This window comes from Gossypium raimondii, chromosome 13 (genome assembly GCF_025698545.1).
Source record: "Gossypium raimondii isolate GPD5lz chromosome 13, ASM2569854v1, whole genome shotgun sequence".
NCBI lineage: Eukaryota > Viridiplantae > Streptophyta > Magnoliopsida > Malvales > Malvaceae > Gossypium > Gossypium raimondii.
This window is the reverse complement of record NC_068577.1, coordinates 8,008,350-8,025,511: the sequence shown is the minus strand read 5'-3', so window position 1 is coordinate 8,025,511 and position 17,162 is coordinate 8,008,350. Positions and strand designations below refer to the sequence as shown.

Here is a 17,162-nt window from a genome sequence, read left to right as displayed (position 1 = left end):
GTCAATTGTGATAGATTACTCTCGGTAATATCACCATGTATTACGAAAGAGCTTAATGAGAAATTAATGGTGAAATTTAAAGCAGAAGAGGTTGTTGAAGCAACAAAAACCATAGCCCCTCTTAAAGCATCGAGCAAAGATGGCTTTCCTACAATATTTTTTCAAAAGTATTGGCATGTAGTAGGGGATGAAGTCACTAGGTATTGTTTGGACGTGCTAAATAGTCGAAGGAACATAGAGGAGGTGAATCATACAAGTATTGTTCTTATCCCTAAGGTGAATTCACCGAAGTCTATGAGTCAGTTTCGACCCATTAGCATTTGCAATGTGATTTATAAAATTATTTCGAAAGTGTTAGTCAACTGGTTTTGTCAAGTGCTTCATTATTGTATAGAAGATACCCAAAGGGCGTTCGTACTAGGAAGGCAAATCACAGATAACAATTTTGTGGCTTACGAAATTTTGCACTCGTTCAAGAGAAGAAGAGGGAATTTGAATAGAGGTTTTAGAGGTTTTGCTTTAAAACTCGATATGAGCAAAGCATATGACAAGGTCGAGTGGTTTTTTTAGAGAAACTGATGCGTAGAATGGGTTTTTACGGGGAGTGGATTTCTCTTATAAAGAGGTGTATCACTACCGTATTGTATACAGTGGTGATTAATGGAAAACATGGGGAAGAGTTTTGACCTACAAGAGGATTGAGGCAAGGAGATCCCCTAAGCCCGTATTTGTTTTTAATTTGTGCTGAAGGATTCTCACGTTTAATTGACATGGCCAGGAAGGAGGGGAAGCTTTTTGGGGCAAGGGTAGGGAGAAGTGGTATTTTGGTAACGCATCTATTTTTTTGTTGATGACAGTGTGTTGTTTGGAGAAGCATCGGCTGACGGTGCAAATATTATGAAAAATATGATCAATGAGTATGAAGCAATATCGGGATAAATGGTTAATTTCGGCAATCTCTAATCTATTTCAGTGGAAATGTTTAACAAGAAATATAGGAACAGGTGGGCAGAATTTTGGGAGTGCAGATTTTTAATAATCCAGATAAGTATTTAAGATTGCCAACAATGGTCGAATGGAGGAAAAAACATGCTTTTGTTGGAATTAAAGAACATTTTGTTAATATGATAAATAATTAGAGCGTACACTACTTATCGGTTGGGTACACTACTTATCGGTTGGGGGTAAGGAAGTATTTCTAAAATCCGTTTTACAAGCTATTCCAATCTACACGATGCAATGTTTTAAGTTACCAGTTTCATTTTGTTGTGAACTTGAAAAAATAATGTGCAAGTTTTGGTGACGTAACTCCAAAACCAACAAAGGCATAGGTGCAAGTGGAGTGAAATGTGTATCCTCAAAGCGAATGGAGGGTTGGGATTTAAGGAACTATTAATATTTAATGCGGGCCTGTTGACGAAGTAAGGGTGAAAAATTATTACGCAGCCTAATTGTTTATTTGCACACGTAATGAAAGCAACATACTTCCCAAGGGGGATTTTATGAGTGCAAGAGTAGGATCTTACCCTTCCTATACCTAGTGAAGTATATGGGGAGCTAGACGACTACTTGAGGAAGGGGTTAGATGGAAAATCAGGGACGGTAAGACAGTAAATATCTGGAATCACGCATGGTTGCCGAGACCTAGAAATGGAAGGGTGCAATCTCAGCATATTGGCATTTGATATTCTATGGTCTCAGATTTAATTGAAAGGGATTCTATTACTTGGAAGCAAAATGCCATTCGTTCATTATTTGGTGAGGAACAGCTGCAGAGAATTCTCTTAATCCCATTAACGAGCAGTAAACCACAGAATGCGTTAATATAGAGAGGCGATAATATAGGGACTTATACAGTCAAAAGTGGCTATAATTGGCTAAATACAACGGAGGAAACTAGGATACAACATGAATCTCTATCTAAGTTTTTTTACAAACATATGGGATCTTAAGGTGCCAAGCAAGATTCGCATACATTTGTGGAGGGTTGCTAACAAGTTCATGCTTGTACTGTATAATCTGAGAGCTCATAAGCTGGTGGTAAACACGCTTTGTCCAGTATGCCGAGCAGAAGAGAAAACGGTGAGCCACATTTTTCGGGATTACAACTTTACTCAACAGGTATTGCGGGAGTTAGGAGTGTTTAATTCAATAACCAACAGAGAACCAAATTGGAAAAAATGGTTAGCATTAGAATTTGAGAATCATAGTAATGAAGAATGCAAAATCCAAACTATCTCTTTCTGGGCTATTTGGTACAACCGAAATAGAATTTATCATGAAGGGAAATGGGAGCGAGTGCATGAAATTGTGGGCTTTATCAATGCATATTGTACAAAAATAAAGCATATAGGTGAGATCTTGAAGAATGTACATGAGATTAACAGTAATGTGTGGCAACCACCTAGTGATAATGTTATAAAAATAAACTTTGATGCTTCATTTAATCAGAATTCTCGTAGATCATATTCAGGAATCATTGCACGGAATAAGGAAGGATTGGTGATGGCAGTGTGTACTTACACATGTGAGAATATTTCAGATCTGACTATGGCCGAGGCGAAGGCATGTTTGCAGGCTGTTACTATGGCAAAAGAAATGGGAGTTTAAGATATATGTATTGAGGGAAATGCGTTAACTGTAATCAGAAAACTAATCTCTACAGAAGAAGATAGATCATGTATTAGCAGTCTGATCCAAAAAATCAAAGGGAAAATCCTCAAATTTAGAAGTTTGCGTTTCAAATAGTACCAAGGGGAGCCAATAAAGCGACACATGGGTTGGCGTTGAAAGGGCGAAGATATGAAGGTCCTTGATACTGGATGGAAGAGGTACCGCGTGCGGTGGAAGGATTGGTGAACCGCGATAGGAGTAGCAACGATGACGGAGGATAACTGGTATTGTTGAGTCCAGACTTTGTAACGTCTGGTCGGCCCGATTAACTCGCGGAGAGTGACAGAGACTGGAGTTTGAAAAGTCAGTATTTGGTTGTTCATGGGTGATCCGTCTCTAGAGTGGCTGATGCACAAATAGAGTTTGCTTAAAGTGATAAGGAAAGAATGAGATTCCAGGCCTAGTTTTTCTTCATTTTTGTTCAAATTGAGTCCATTGGCTTTCTTTTCCAAGTTTGTTTTTCCTGTGTGCTTTCCTTTTCTTTTATTTATAATTTTACGAGTTTCAAAGCACTGTTCTAGTGGCCAATTAATGAAGGACAATTGTAGGGACATTTATTTTCAAGTCTATAATCGTTTCAGTTTCTTTTCTAATTAATAAAGGATCAGTTGGTATTAAAAAATCATTTTTATTTTAAAATTGATAATTTATCTATAATATCATTTTATTTAAAAATTCAATAGATAATTATAAACTAAAAAATAAATACAAAAAAGAGAAATCACCGCTTGTTGCGATTTTAATGCGTACCTCATTATATGATATGATACACGATAAATAATATATACTTCAAAATATATATAAATAAAATATAATAACATATATTATTTACAGTTACACATCGTATTAATAGAGAAAACTAATTACTATTGATATTTCAAATAAAGAAAAATGAAAATCCAACAAAAGGTGAAAGTATCGTGAAAGCCTCTATATTAAGAATTAAATTATATTTTACCTCTTAGTTACATTATATCAAAAGTAAATTAATTATTCTGTTAAAATTTTATTTATTTTTCTGTTAAAAATTTATCTTTATATATCCGTATAAAATACATGTGACATTTCACAAATTATTATTTAATTATTTTATCAATCATGTTAATTTTTAACCGTAAAAATAGATAAATTTTTTTTATAGAAAAAACAAATGCAACTGCTAATCCTGAAAATTTCATTATAGATTTACGTGGGACGAAATTAAACCAAACTCATCTCTAGTGCCGATTCGGTTCTTATGGGGGGCTAAATTAGTCCTTCACTTCCACGGCGCGCGCAATGAAACGAAGATATATAATTCGCTGCTTCAATAAAACCCTAAACCCCGAAAAAAATATCCTTTTCTACTTTTTCATATCCCGCTAATTTTTCTCTAACAATATCAAAAACAAAACGATCACATCTCCGATTTTACGATCTCTTTCCAGTAGCCATGGGAAAATCAAGCAAAAAATCGACCCCCAAAGTAGTCTTCATCTTTCACTCTTCAATAGTTTTCTCCAGTTTGTTTCGTCGTTTTAAAAGAAAAAAAAAAACTAATTTTGATTTTGGTTTAACTTTTTGTGTTTTTCTTCTCTCTTCAATAGGTTGAAGCAGCACCTGCTGTAGCTTCTCCCAAGTCCGGGAAAAAAGGTATGTATATTTTCTAATTTCTTTTTTTTTAGCATATGTGATAAGCATTTAGATTATTTTGCATGGTTCGGTAGCTGCTTATTTATGGGTTTTTTTTCTTATTATGATTATATAGGAAAGAGAGAAGCTCAAGAAACTCTTGAGAAACAAGTGACTGTGAAAAAGCAGAAGAAAAACGATGGGGTCGCACAGGCTATTGTAAAGAAGAAGGTTGAAGCAAAGACCCAAAAGAAGAAGAAAGACGAAACCAGTAGTTCTTCAGACGATTCTTCTGACTCCGAGGATGTATGCCCAATACAAACTAATCCCATTTACTTATATGATTTTACATTTGTTAGTGATGTTGATTTATGCTGATTGTTCACTTTTCATATCATGTTCTGTTTTGTGTTGTTTCTTTGCATTATGTTTGACGGTTAGCTCATAATTCTCTTAATTGTATGAGTAATGCGTTTTTAGGATAATAAAAATGAATCATAAGAAGGCATATCTGAACCTGCTTTGTGTCTTTAATGTCACTTTATTTTGTGGTTCAGGAACCGGTGCCTCTGAAAAAACAGGCAGCTACTACCAAGAGTGGCTCTGTACCTGCAAAGAAAGCAAAGCAAGCTAGCAGTTTGAAGTCTTCCGAGTCTAGTAGCGAGGAAGATTCATCTTCTGACGAAGTGAGTATTCAGCTCATGCTTATAATATGACACGCTCATTGGTGGGTTAAAACTGTAACACTGACTGATAACTGATTTCTAGGGGCATCATAATATTAGCATGGTCAAGATGTATTCTTTGTATGATCGTTAATGTTCAAATATTTTTTTAATATTCCAGGAAGCTCCTCAGAATAAAAAACCTGTAGTTTCTAAAAATGGCCCTGTTCCAGCTGCCAAGACAGTGAAAGCTGATAGTGGTTCTGAGTCTAGCAGTGAGGAAGATTCATCCTCTGACGAAGTGAGTATCATGCTCATGCTTGTAATATAGCTTGGTTGGTTATATTCTTTTCTATGATTTTTGATGTTCAATATTTTGTTTTATCCAGGAAGCTCCTGCTAAGAAGAAAAACCCTGTAGTTGCTAAAAAAGGCTCTGTTCCAGCTGCCAAGACACTGAAAGCTGATAGCAGTTCTTCAAGTAGTGAGGAAGATTCATCCTCTGATGAAGTGAGTATTATGCTCTTGCTAGTTAAAACGTTCGCATAATTGGACCTTCTTTTGTATAATTGTTAATGTTCAATTGTTTTTTTTTCAGGAAGCTCCTGCTCAGAATAAAAAACCTGTACCTGCAAAACCTGGCTCTATTCCGGCTGCTAAGACTGTTAAAGCTGATAGTAGTTCTGAGTCTAGTAGCGAAGAAGACTCATCCTCTGATGAAGTGAGTAATATGCATGGTTTTATTTTGAGTATGGTTGGGAGTGTTCTTTTGCATGATTGTTGATGTTCAATATTTTGTCTTATCCCAGGAAGCTCCTGCACAGAATAAAAAATCTGTAGCCACTAAAAGTGTATCTGTTCCAGATGCTAAGACTGTGAAAGCTGATAGTAGTTCTGAGTCTAGTAGTGAGGAGGGTTCATCCTCTGACGAAGTGACTATTATACTCATGCTTGTAATATTAGCATGGTTGGGAATATTCTTTTGCATGATTGTTAATGTTCAATTGTCTGTTTTATTCCAGGAAGCTTCTGTTCAGAAGAAAAAACCCGTAGTTGCTAAAAGTGGCTCTATACCAGTTGCTAAGACAGTGAAAGCTGATAGTAGTTCAGAGTCTAGTAGTGAGGAAGATTCATCCTCCGATGAAGTAAGTATTATGCTCGTATTATATTAGCTTCTTCTTTTGTATGATTGTCAATATTCATTTAAAAAAAAAATCCAGGAAGCTCCTGCTCGGAATAAAAACCTGTAGTCGCTAAAAATGGTTCTGTTCCAACTGCTAAGACAGTAAAAGCTGAAAGCAGTTCAGAACGCAAGAATTCCTAAATAAGGTCTTAATTTTTTATCTTTGTTGTCAAATCTTGGTTAGGAACGTGTTGCAAAAACAAAGGTAGTGACAGCTGTTAAAAATGACTCTGCACCTGCTAAGAAAGGTGAGTCCTCCAGCAGCTCTGATGCTTCAGATGAAGATAGCAGCTCAGATGAAAATGAAGTAAGTGCTGGATTGTTGAATGATATTTGCTTTTTAGTTCAACTGGGTAGCTTGTATTATAGTTTGTTAATATAAGCATTTGCCTTTTGCATATACAGGAAAAATCAAAACCTGCCACTAAGAAAGGACCTACCACTGTTCCAAAAAAAGGGACTAGTGAAAGTTCAGAAAGTGATATCTCTTCTGATGAAGAGGATGTGAGTGCTGCATTGTCTGCAATGTCACAATAAATGTGCCGACCTTTTTAATTATTATTGAATTCCTTTTTGATGTTTGTACAGGAACCTCCTCAGAAGGCTACTTTACCTGCTTCTGCTGCGAAGAATGTACCTTCAGCAGTTGCAAAGGGTAAAACTGCATCCAGTGATAGCAGCTCTGAGGAGGATTCTGATGAAGAGGTGTGATTTATCATTAAAGTTTCCTTTTCCAGTTTTTTTGGTTTCCAGGCAGCATTTTTTATTACTTTTGTTGCTTGGACTAGGATGTAAAGAAAGCCACTGTTGTGAAGAAAGCTTCTGCTCCCACACCGAAGAAAATGGAGGATTCCAGTAGTAGCTCCTCTGATGACAGTGATTCTGAGGAAGAAGAGGTGTGATTTGTTAGTATATCAAATTGTTTATGGTTCTTCCTTTCTGTTGTTCTTATTGTTAATGAATAAATTTTAGCAGAAAGATGAAACAAAGGGTGGTAAGAAACCTGTTACTGGGAAAACTGCAAAGAAAGAAGATTCTTCTGAAAGTTCCGAAGACACTGATTCCTCCGAGGATGAGGTAATTGGTAATCCTGTTGTCTTTAGTCTGGTGGAAAATTTCTTTCTAACAAGATCCTGAGTACAAAGAATTAACAATTTCTCCAAGGAGGTTTTTCCTATTATGGTGTTTTCTGTTAGACGTTGAACTTGTACTAATTTGTGTCTGCATTAATATCAAACTGCAGGCTCCTACAAACAATGTTCCTGTTGGTTCAAAAAGGCCAGCCCCCACAGCTGGGAGAAAAACTGAACAGGTTTCTTCTCTTACAGTTTTGTGCTTGTAGTTGCTCTCCTGCATTTGTGCAACTCCTGATATTATGTATACCTGCTTGGATATGTTAATATTTTTTTTTCTAATGAATTTTTATCTTAATTTAATGGGCTTGTATTCTCTTGTGCATTAATCAGACTGTCTGTTTTGGTATTTGCTAAGTATTGATAAGGGGATGATAATTTGTCTATGCTTTGCTTGAATTTTTGGGTTGGTCTTTTTTATTTTGTCATGTGTTTTTCTTGCCGGTGATGATTTTCTGAGATTTGCTCAGCAATTCTAATTTTTCCAATGGATTAATTGATTCAGGGATTTAAATGTATAAACATTATTTATAAACCTTTCAACATCGTTTGAACTATGACCAAAATATGATTATTTTTCTTACCAACCTTCCTTCTGTCATTGCAGGATAGTGATGATAATGAAGATGATAGCTCTGATGAGAGTGAGGATGAACAACCTGTAGCTGCCAAAAAGGTCTAATTTTCTAGATCATCCATGTTTAGATGTTCCTTTTATTACCTAACATTGTTTTACTGAGTTGTCGAGTTTTATAAGCTGCAGTCTAAGGTTGTTTCAGATGCTGGAAAAGATGCCAAGGCTGTTAAGAAAGTAAGCAGTAGTGAAGAGGAGGAATCTGAAGAATCATCTGATGATGAGGAAAATGATGAAGAAACTCTTAAGAGAAAGGTTGGGTCTTTGGAATCTGTATTCTTCTTTTTACTTTTTGAAGGTTGATATGATGATTTTCTAATGAAATTTTGTATATTGGAATCAGGACACTGATGTAGAAATGGTAGATGCTACAACACCACAGAAAATTACCAAGCAGGAGGATTTGAAGTCTGGGAAGAAAGCTGTAAGTGCCAATTTCGGCTCCAGTTTCTTTCAAATCTTAACTCAATTGCTTCTTTGTGTCATTTTGTCAATCAGGTGGGAATCTAATGAGGTTCTTTTTGCAGCCCCAAACTCCCACAACTCCTCAAGTTCAATCTACAGGATCAAAGACACTGTTCGTTGGAAACTTACCTTTCCAAGTAGAACAAGCTGATATGTAGGTTTAGGTTCTCCGGCCCTTTTAATTTGTATTTTTTTTTTTACTTTCTTTTGATCAATGTTATTCTGCAGAAAGAATTTCTTTAAAGATGCTGGTGAGGTCGTGGATATTCGTTTATCCACTGATTTTGAAGGGAACTTTAAGGGGTATGGACATGTTGAATTTGCTACTGCAGAGGCTGCACAGAAGGTAATATCTTTGTCTGAGTTTTGGATTTGGACATGGTCGTCTGATCTATAAACTAAGCTCAATATATATTTTTTTTTTGTAATTAATCGATCAGTCTGTGTTAACTGTGTACAAAAATAGATTTGTCAAGCATGTGCTTTGAGTGTGATATGTGGAATAATTCTAGGCAGCATGTCAGTCTATTAGTGTAAGGTCTTGTTTAATGAGCTGCGAATTTCAATCATGAAAAACTGCTGAAATTTAGAATTGAAATCTATAAGCCTTGCATTCCTTCCGTAAAAAATTTTTAACCAATGAAAACTAAACAACAAATAGATTTAGATTTTTGTAAAATGGTAATTCAGATGAAAATATTCTATTAATGGTTGTATAAAATTGTAACCAAACCTCGTTAAATACTTTTACACATTACAGAACTATCTTGAAGTAATTAATTGTAAAGCTATTAGCTAACATCATCCTGCATTCCAGGCTTTAGAGTTGAATGGTGAATATTTGATGAATCGTTCCCTTAGACTTGATTTGGCTCGTGAAAGGGGTGCATATACACCAAGCAGTGGGTAATTTTTCACTACTTGAACCCTTGACTCCGTATTTTACTTTTGTAACCTTAATCTTACATTGCCATTTATCGGATCAATTCATTCAACCTTTTTCTGGCACCTTTTTATCACAGCAGTGGTAACAATTCATTCCAGAAAGGTGGAAGAGGTCAGGCTCGAACAATATATGTTAGAGGATTTGATCAATCTCTTAGCCAGGACGAGGTGGGTTGTTTTGTTTTTAGTATCAGCTTTTATTGCTCCCTAATCATGCTCCACTCTAATCTTCTGTGTCCAATACATTTGCAGGCTAAGCAATCATTGGAGGAGCACTTTGGTTCTTGTGGCGAGATTTCTCGGGTCGCGATACCTGTGGACCGGGAAACTGGTTATGTGAGAGGGTTTGTATCTAAAAATTCCTCTTTAGTGATATATATATGAGTGTGTGAGATTGTAGATAAGAAGCTTTAAGCCTTTGCTGCAGCTTTTAGCTCTTTTAGTTGTACAAAATATCTGATTATTATAACAATGGATTGCAGCTATGCTTATTTGGATTTCAACGAAGGTGATAGTTTCAACAAAGCTTTAGAACTTAATGGATCTGAACTTAATAACTATTCCTTGACCGTGGATGAGGCAAAGCCGAGAGGTGAATTCCGTGATGGTCCTGGCAGTGGAAGAGGTGGTGGCAGGAGCGGGGGAAGGGACGGAGGTGGCAGGAGTGGTGGATGGAGCGGGGGAAGAGATGGTGGTGGCCGCGGGGGTCGTGGTGGTAGACGTGGGGGTGGTCGATTTGGTGGAGGACGTGGAACACCTAACAAACCAAACCTTGCTGCTGCTGGTACAGGTATCTTTATTAGTACCATTTATTTTTATTGCATTACTTAATATCGCAGCTTGGTTTGCTTGAAGATAGATTAACATCATCTCATGCTTTCTCTCTTTTTTTTTTAATTAAGTTTAGTTATAATGCAGGAAAGAAGACTACTTTCAATGATGACGATTAATTGAAAGGCCTTTCCACCTGCTTGCTTATGGCGATTAATTATTTTGGTGCTAGATTATTATTATTATTATTATTATTATTGTTGTTGTTGTTTTGGGCGGCCACCATATTTTTGTTATCATCTTAATTGGTGTCGAATTTCTTGAAATCTCAGGTGTGGCTATGTAGTTATTTTTGATAGCTGTGTTATAGAAATATGAAGCGGATAATTGTTGAGGTAATGATGAAACAAATAATTCAAGACCAAATTTCATCATATGTAAAAAATGGGGCTGTGCAACAAAACTGGAAAAACCTAAGTACCTTGTGTTTGCTTTGATTTTAATTCAAGTTGTGAAGTTGCCATCATGCGAATAAAACTCAACTTCATTTCTCTAGTTATTCATTTTATATTACAAAAATTAACTATCTGTATATAAATTAACCAAATTAATTACTTTCTATTCTATAAGTGATTTGGATATTATACATTCTATTCTATATTTGACTTGTATTCCAAAATTACCTCAAACCAGCAATGCAGATTTATCATTATGGTGCTTTAAAATCATATGATCAAGTAAGTTTGCAGACTTTAATAATAAACCAAAATTTGCTCTTCAACTTATGGTATGGAAACATACCCGGAGGGTAAAAGTATCCCAAAACCGAGAAAATAAATAAATTAGAGTAAAACAGTATTTTCATTAAAATTACACCCTTAAATGTTTTATGAGACGTAATATTAAATTTAGTAAAATTTTAAACTAATAAGGTCAAAAGGTTCTTAACAAAATTAATTAAACCCTTTTAAATTTAGAAAGAAATCATAAAATGTTATAAAAAAAATTGGGTAAGATATTTTCGCTCTTTTTATTTTTCCTCAAACATATTGTTGATTAAAGTAGAAGAGAGGCTCACCCTTTTTTAATCTGGAAATGCAATAATAAGAGGTGTTATGCTTAACTAACCCACAATTGAACGTGCATCCACATGCAAAGCTTATTACTTGTTTCGTTGTGGGGCTGCATCTGTCTATTGATTCATGATCTGAAGTCATTAATTCGGGTTTTATACAAAGGCAATGCACAAATGGTAACATCAGGATTTAGTTTCTACACTTCTTTCCTCTCTTTTTTATTTTAAATTTCAACACTCATCAATTTTATTATATTATATTTTATTAATTTTAAAATTTTATATGATAAATATATTATCACAGTAATGTTATGTCTCTTATTATTTCTTAATACTTACAAAAAATCTTCATCATTTTAATTAATGGATTCAATTGTTATCATTTGAGTTTAAAAAATCATCCGATAAATTTCAAATTGATCCGTTTCAATTGAAGTAGATTTTTTTTTTTTAGAAGTGAATATGGGGCGAGGTGGATATTTTTATTAGAAAATAGGTATGGAGCATTAATGATAATTGCTTACCCCGCTCCACCCGCCTCACTATATGAAGCTACCATTTAACTCTTGTATATGTAACTATTACAAGGGCAAAATTATAATAATTGTTATAAAAAAAAAACTCATATATTTTATGTTTATTTTTTTGAAGAATTATTTATAAATATTTATTTGTCTTTAAAAAGATTGAAAATATTGCAAATGTTAGTAAAAATTAAATTGAAGTGGAGTAAGGTGGGTTGAGACGGGAAATGGATACATTATGGAGGTGGTAATAATTTTCAAGATTATACATCTATAATGGAGCGGAGTGGGTGGTGGAGTTGAGTGTACCAACTATTGAGCGATGGTGAATTTGGTAACATCTACCACTGCCCTTCTTCATTTTCCCTATTTGAGTTAACACTGAAACTTCAAAATTAAACAATTATAAATAAAAATATCAAATTGCAAAAAATAAAACCACAATTTAAGCATATTATGAAACTAATGGTAGAATTTGACCAATTGCTATCATTTGAGTTAATATTGAAATTTTAAAAATTGAAAAGTATATAGACTAAAATTAACCAAATTAGAGGATAAAATTAATTCCATAACTTACATATAATGCCTAATAATAGAATTTGACCTTATTATAAGTTAAGATATGCCATAGGTCACCGTAAGCTTCACAAATTTAGAATTTAGTCCTCTACTTTTCATATTTCAAATTTTAGCATTATTAAATTTGGTGTGACATTTTGAAACAAAAAAATACTCACTGTGTAGTAGTGTAAGTAAAAAATGGTGTTGTAATGAAATTAACTTAAATGAAAACTTTCAAATAGTTCAGTGACCATTTTATAACTTTTTAAAGTTGAGTGATCAAAATGTAAACTTACTAATAATTTAGTGACATTGAATGGAGTTTACCTAAAATTTTAGTTTAATCATTACCATAGTTGGTAATTTTCCATTAAAGTTTATTTAACTTCACATGTTGATTGGATTGCTCTGACATGTGATTAATAAGTTATGATGAAATTACCAATAAGAATTTTTGGTAAATGGAGTAAATTTTAAACTTTGTTACAATATAAGGACTGAAATGATATTTTAACCAAATAAAATTATACGGGGCGGGTGGTTTAATTGACTTGTTCATAGCTACGGTTTTAGGTTTGATTTATGAAATTATGTGTCAACTTTTTATTATTATATAATTTAAAGTTCATTGTAATAAACTCAACTGCAGTTTTCTTTTTCTTTTAACTTTCCAAATTTAAATTCAATATGTTTCCATAAAAATAAAATAAATGTGTCAAAATTAAATTTGAAAATATTATGGTATTTCAACAGGTTCGAATTCTAAATGGATATGCCGTTGGTGGAGTTCGACATATAAAATTCAAAAAAAAAAAAAACAATATGGATAATATAAAAATAATAAAAAATAAATTAGAAAGCATTATTTTTCCCCCGATTAAGTGTTAATTTGATTGGTATCGGCAATGTTGTTTAGTACAGGAGAATGTGGGTTCGAGTGTACTGAAGCGTAAATTCAGAAGATTACATTGATCACCGAAGTGACCCAGAGAGCTATCAGGGTTTTAAAAACAGACGTTTTGAAACATTTTTTTAATTTGGTAGAAAACTTAGTTAGATATCATTTTATTAATCCTTAAAATTTAGTTGTAATTTAACAGTGGTAAGTAATATCTAGTTGTTTTTAATAAAATCGGGGTTCATGCATAATAATTAACAATCATAACATAGTATCCTAAAAATTTAAAATAAAGTGTCAAACAAAAGAAAAAACAAACTCAAATCCTAAGTCTCATACCATAATTCAAAAGAAATAAAGTTTTTAAGTAAAAATAATAATCTTAAAACACTTTAATAAAATAAATCCTTTCGAGCCAAGACCCTCCAGATGTCACGTTCGCGTCCTAACCTGGTGGGTTATTTGTAAGGATGAAGATTAAAAGGGGAGTGAGTATAACGCTCAATGTGAGTCCATTGGCAAAAAAAATCAATTCGACAGTTATTAAGACATATTAATTAACATTGCATAAAATAATCATAGATAGCAATTCAATTCATAGTATCGATTTTACAACGCAAACATCATTATTATCTATGAACTCACAATAGCAATTTTCAAAATAACCAAATTCTCAGATTTTCCCATAATAATCATATCCACTCACATATATACATATATATTCACTCATATATATCGTAACATAATTTTCCAGATTTGTATGCACATGTTTTAAGTGATGTCATACAATTTTGGTTTTAAACAGAATATATCCTACCCCACTGCTACACATCACAATAGGAGTTCCCTAGAACTAAAATCGCCAACACATTAGAATGTGGATTATCCACCAATAGTTTGCAGTTTTACTGCCAATGACTATGAACACACAACAAAATACTGCAGATGAAATCTGAATACGATTGTGGGTACACAACAAAGTATTGCAGATGAAATCTACCAATGACCGTGGAAGTACAACTTGCTTGCAAATACAAGTTGTCAAAGGGTTATGAGTGCAAAACAAAACGTCGCAGGTGGAATCTGCTATGGTTGTGGGTACAGAGCAAGACTATCGCAGATGGAATCTGCCTATGGCTGTAGGTACACATAAAAAATAAATGCAAATATATTGTCAATATTTTCTCCAATCATATCATCCCATCCTATGCAATGCAGTGTAGTAAATTTAATACAAATCACATGTGGTAGCATTTAATGTACTAAAACATGGCGAATTAGTGGCAAAATCATGCTTTTCATGAATTCAGATTAACAGTAATATAGGGCATGTCGTTCATATGGTCGCAGGTATTTAGATAGAATAGTAACATATATTGTTCAGAATTTATACATATATATAAGCAAATAAATATCACCTTAATTCGATCAATCAGTGAATCTAACATATCAATCAGTGAATCTAACATACTTCATAATATCAGGGACCAAACCACATAATTTAATTCACTAAAACTAGTTCAAAACCTATTTAGGGACTAATATGATCAAAACATAATATTTTGGGTTAAAACTGTAAAATTTGAATAACAAGGGACACATGATGGTGTGGCTAGGCCATGTGTGATGCCTTAAGCCATGTGGAGGGGTTACATGACCGTGTAGCCAAGCCGTGTAACAGACTGAGGCTGTGTGGTAATTGTAAAATCAAGGTACAGGAGAGACACGACCGTGTGGAAGGCTTTGGGTCGTGTGAGATTCAAAATTCTTAGGGTTTCAGGGGGATATGGCCGTGTGAGGGGCCGGGTGTCCACACGCCCATGTGGCTGGTCGTGTGGCCTTATTTCGAGACACAGTTTGCCCTAATTCGCTTGTAAAAGAACACACACATGTCTTTGGGTTCACAAACGTCATTTCTTATGCTTAGATTTGGTCCGAGGTACCTAAACCGGGTCCTTCAAACGTCAATAACCAAGAATTAACATTTGATTTCAAGAATCGACAGCGTTGTTGAAACATTCGACAAGTATCGAGAAAGATTTAGAAAGCGGGTTTCAAGATTAATGTAGATCAATACTATTTTGATAATTGCAAATTTTACTATTAAAAACGATCGGACTTACCGAACTTGGATGAGAGAAACGGGGTTAGAAATAACAAGATTTGCTATAGGTGGAAGGACAATTCATGCTCGGGATTGATCTTTGATTCGAGAGAGTGTAAACAATTTTCAGTAAGGAAAGAAATTATTTGCAAAAAGGAAAGGATGAAAAAGAAAAAGGGAAGATATAGGGGAAACAATTATTCTTTAGGTTGAAAAGGGAAACCAAAAATCTATTATGATTAGGAAGGGGATTAAATAACTAAGTTAAGTAGATTTAGAGGGTTTTTTTGGTAAATTATCCATATTATCGAAAATGAGAGAAAAAAATAAGGGAGAGTGGCGTGGATAGAACTTAGGATTTAAGGAGAATGGGGTGATATTTAACCATTAGACCTCTACTCAATCTTGGTTATTTTCTACTACATTTAATATATATACTAGATTGATTTTGCTCCTTAGTTGCTGAAAAAAATAAAAGGAAAATAATGGGAAGAGTATGGTTTAAACCTAGGATTTCTTAAGGATTTCTCTAACTACATAATCATCAAGACTAAGCCATTTCTTGGTGATTAATTAAATTTCTAACCCTATGTTTTTTGTAAAGAAATTTTGTCCTCGAAATTTATCTGGTTTGAATAGATAAGGATATTGTTAACGAAACGTGTCTTTTATTTCCCATGTGGCCTCCTCAACTCCATTGTTTCGCCACAGGATTTTAACCAGAAGGATTTGCTTCCTTCTCAGAATCTTTACATCAGATCCTAGAATTTGCACAAGTTCCTCTTCAAATGACAAATCCGATCACACCTCGATCTTTTCGATTGGAATGATGTGAGAAGGGTCAGAACGATAACATCTCAACATGGAGACGTGGAAGATGTCATGAATTTGATCTAATTTGGGAGGAAATTCGAGTTGGTAAGCAACTAGATCGATTCTTCTAAAGATTTCGTAAAGTCCTATGAATCGTGGACTTAGTTTACCCTTTCAACCAAACCTTAACATCTTTCGCCATTGGGATACTTTCAGAAAGACTTAGTCGTTGATATTGTACTTAATGTCTTTTCTTTTTACATCTACATACGACTTCTGTTTATCAGAAGTCACTTTTAGTCTTTCTTGAATCAGTTTGATTCTCCCTCGGGACCCAAATCTTTTCTTTTACCTAGTTCGGTCCAACACAAAGATGTTCAGTATTTGCGACCATACAATGCCTGATAAGGTGCCATTTGGATATTTGATTGGAAGCTATTGTTGTAGGCAAATTCGACTAAGGGTAAATGTTCTTCCCAACTGCCCCGGAATTCGATAATACAACCTCTTAACATATCTTCCATAATTTGAATCACTCGCTCGGATTGCTCGTCAGTTTATGTTCCACACACGTTAGTGAAATAAACAATAATGTAAAATATTTATTTAAATCACAAGATCGAACCAAAACAATATAGATATATATATTAGAAATAAAAATTGGATCGAAAATTTTATACTCGTGGGTACACAGGAAAAACTGACTGGTAGTTGAGGCCTATTTTCACAGTTTCCTTAAGACAGATTCGGTCGCTCCTTTGGTGCTAGAGAAACGTTGGTCGACTGTCTCCCAAGATACAACAATGAGATGAGCACGGCAGTAGCACGACTATAGTGATCAACGAACTGTAGCCTTACTTTCTTCTATCACTAAAAATAGGTTCGAAATATGCAGGGAAAAGATCTCGAAATTTTGGAAATTTTAGTTTGTATATCTTTTCCTGCAAATTATTTGGTTTTAAAGAAAATTCAAAAATTAAAAGAACTTTTAGAAATTTTGACTAATGGAGCTAATAACATTTGTGAATTGAGGAGTCATTAACTTTTGAATTAAATGAGCCATTAACCTCAATTTAATATTTGTCCTTTTAATTCCAAGCAGAAT

The 17,162-nt window shown here is 34.2% G+C and overlaps 1 protein-coding gene and 1 long non-coding RNA gene across 9 annotated transcripts; one reads left to right on the top strand and one right to left on the bottom strand.

Moving 5' to 3' along the window:
* Positions 1 to 2,251: 2,251 nt before the first annotated feature.
* LOC128036071 (uncharacterized) lies at positions 2,252 to 3,113 on the bottom strand. Its single transcript, XR_008192923.1, has 2 exons — positions 2,752 to 3,113; positions 2,252 to 2,659 (listed from the first exon to the last, which is right to left on the bottom strand). It is a non-coding gene; the product is annotated as an uncharacterized LOC128036071 (long non-coding RNA).
* Positions 3,114 to 3,929: 816 nt separating this feature from the next.
* LOC105783395 (nucleolin 1) lies at positions 3,930 to 10,634 on the top strand. Of its 8 annotated transcripts, none has more exons than XM_052626691.1 (25): positions 3,930 to 4,138; positions 4,260 to 4,305; positions 4,421 to 4,590; positions 4,842 to 4,970; positions 5,131 to 5,250; positions 5,339 to 5,458; positions 5,547 to 5,669; positions 5,758 to 5,880; positions 5,971 to 6,093; positions 6,316 to 6,438; positions 6,537 to 6,635; positions 6,720 to 6,836; positions 6,920 to 7,027; positions 7,104 to 7,208; positions 7,375 to 7,443; positions 7,872 to 7,940; positions 8,028 to 8,153; positions 8,242 to 8,322; positions 8,426 to 8,517; positions 8,592 to 8,709; positions 9,181 to 9,269; positions 9,389 to 9,476; positions 9,561 to 9,652; positions 9,791 to 10,098; positions 10,216 to 10,634. In XM_052626691.1, the coding sequence occupies exons 1-25, from the start codon at positions 4,106 to 4,108 to the stop codon at positions 10,260 to 10,262; spliced, it is 2,718 nt and encodes a 905-aa protein (XP_052482651.1). In that variant the 5' UTR covers positions 3,930 to 4,105; the 3' UTR covers positions 10,263 to 10,634. The 8 variants fall into 8 exon arrangements, with proteins under 8 accessions (XP_052482651.1, XP_052482654.1, XP_052482650.1 ...); XM_052626690.1 differs by having other exon boundaries at positions 3,931 to 4,138; positions 9,386 to 9,476; XM_052626692.1 differs by having other exon boundaries at positions 3,932 to 4,138; positions 7,107 to 7,208; positions 9,386 to 9,476.
* The last annotated feature ends 6,528 nt before the right edge of the window (positions 10,635 to 17,162 follow it).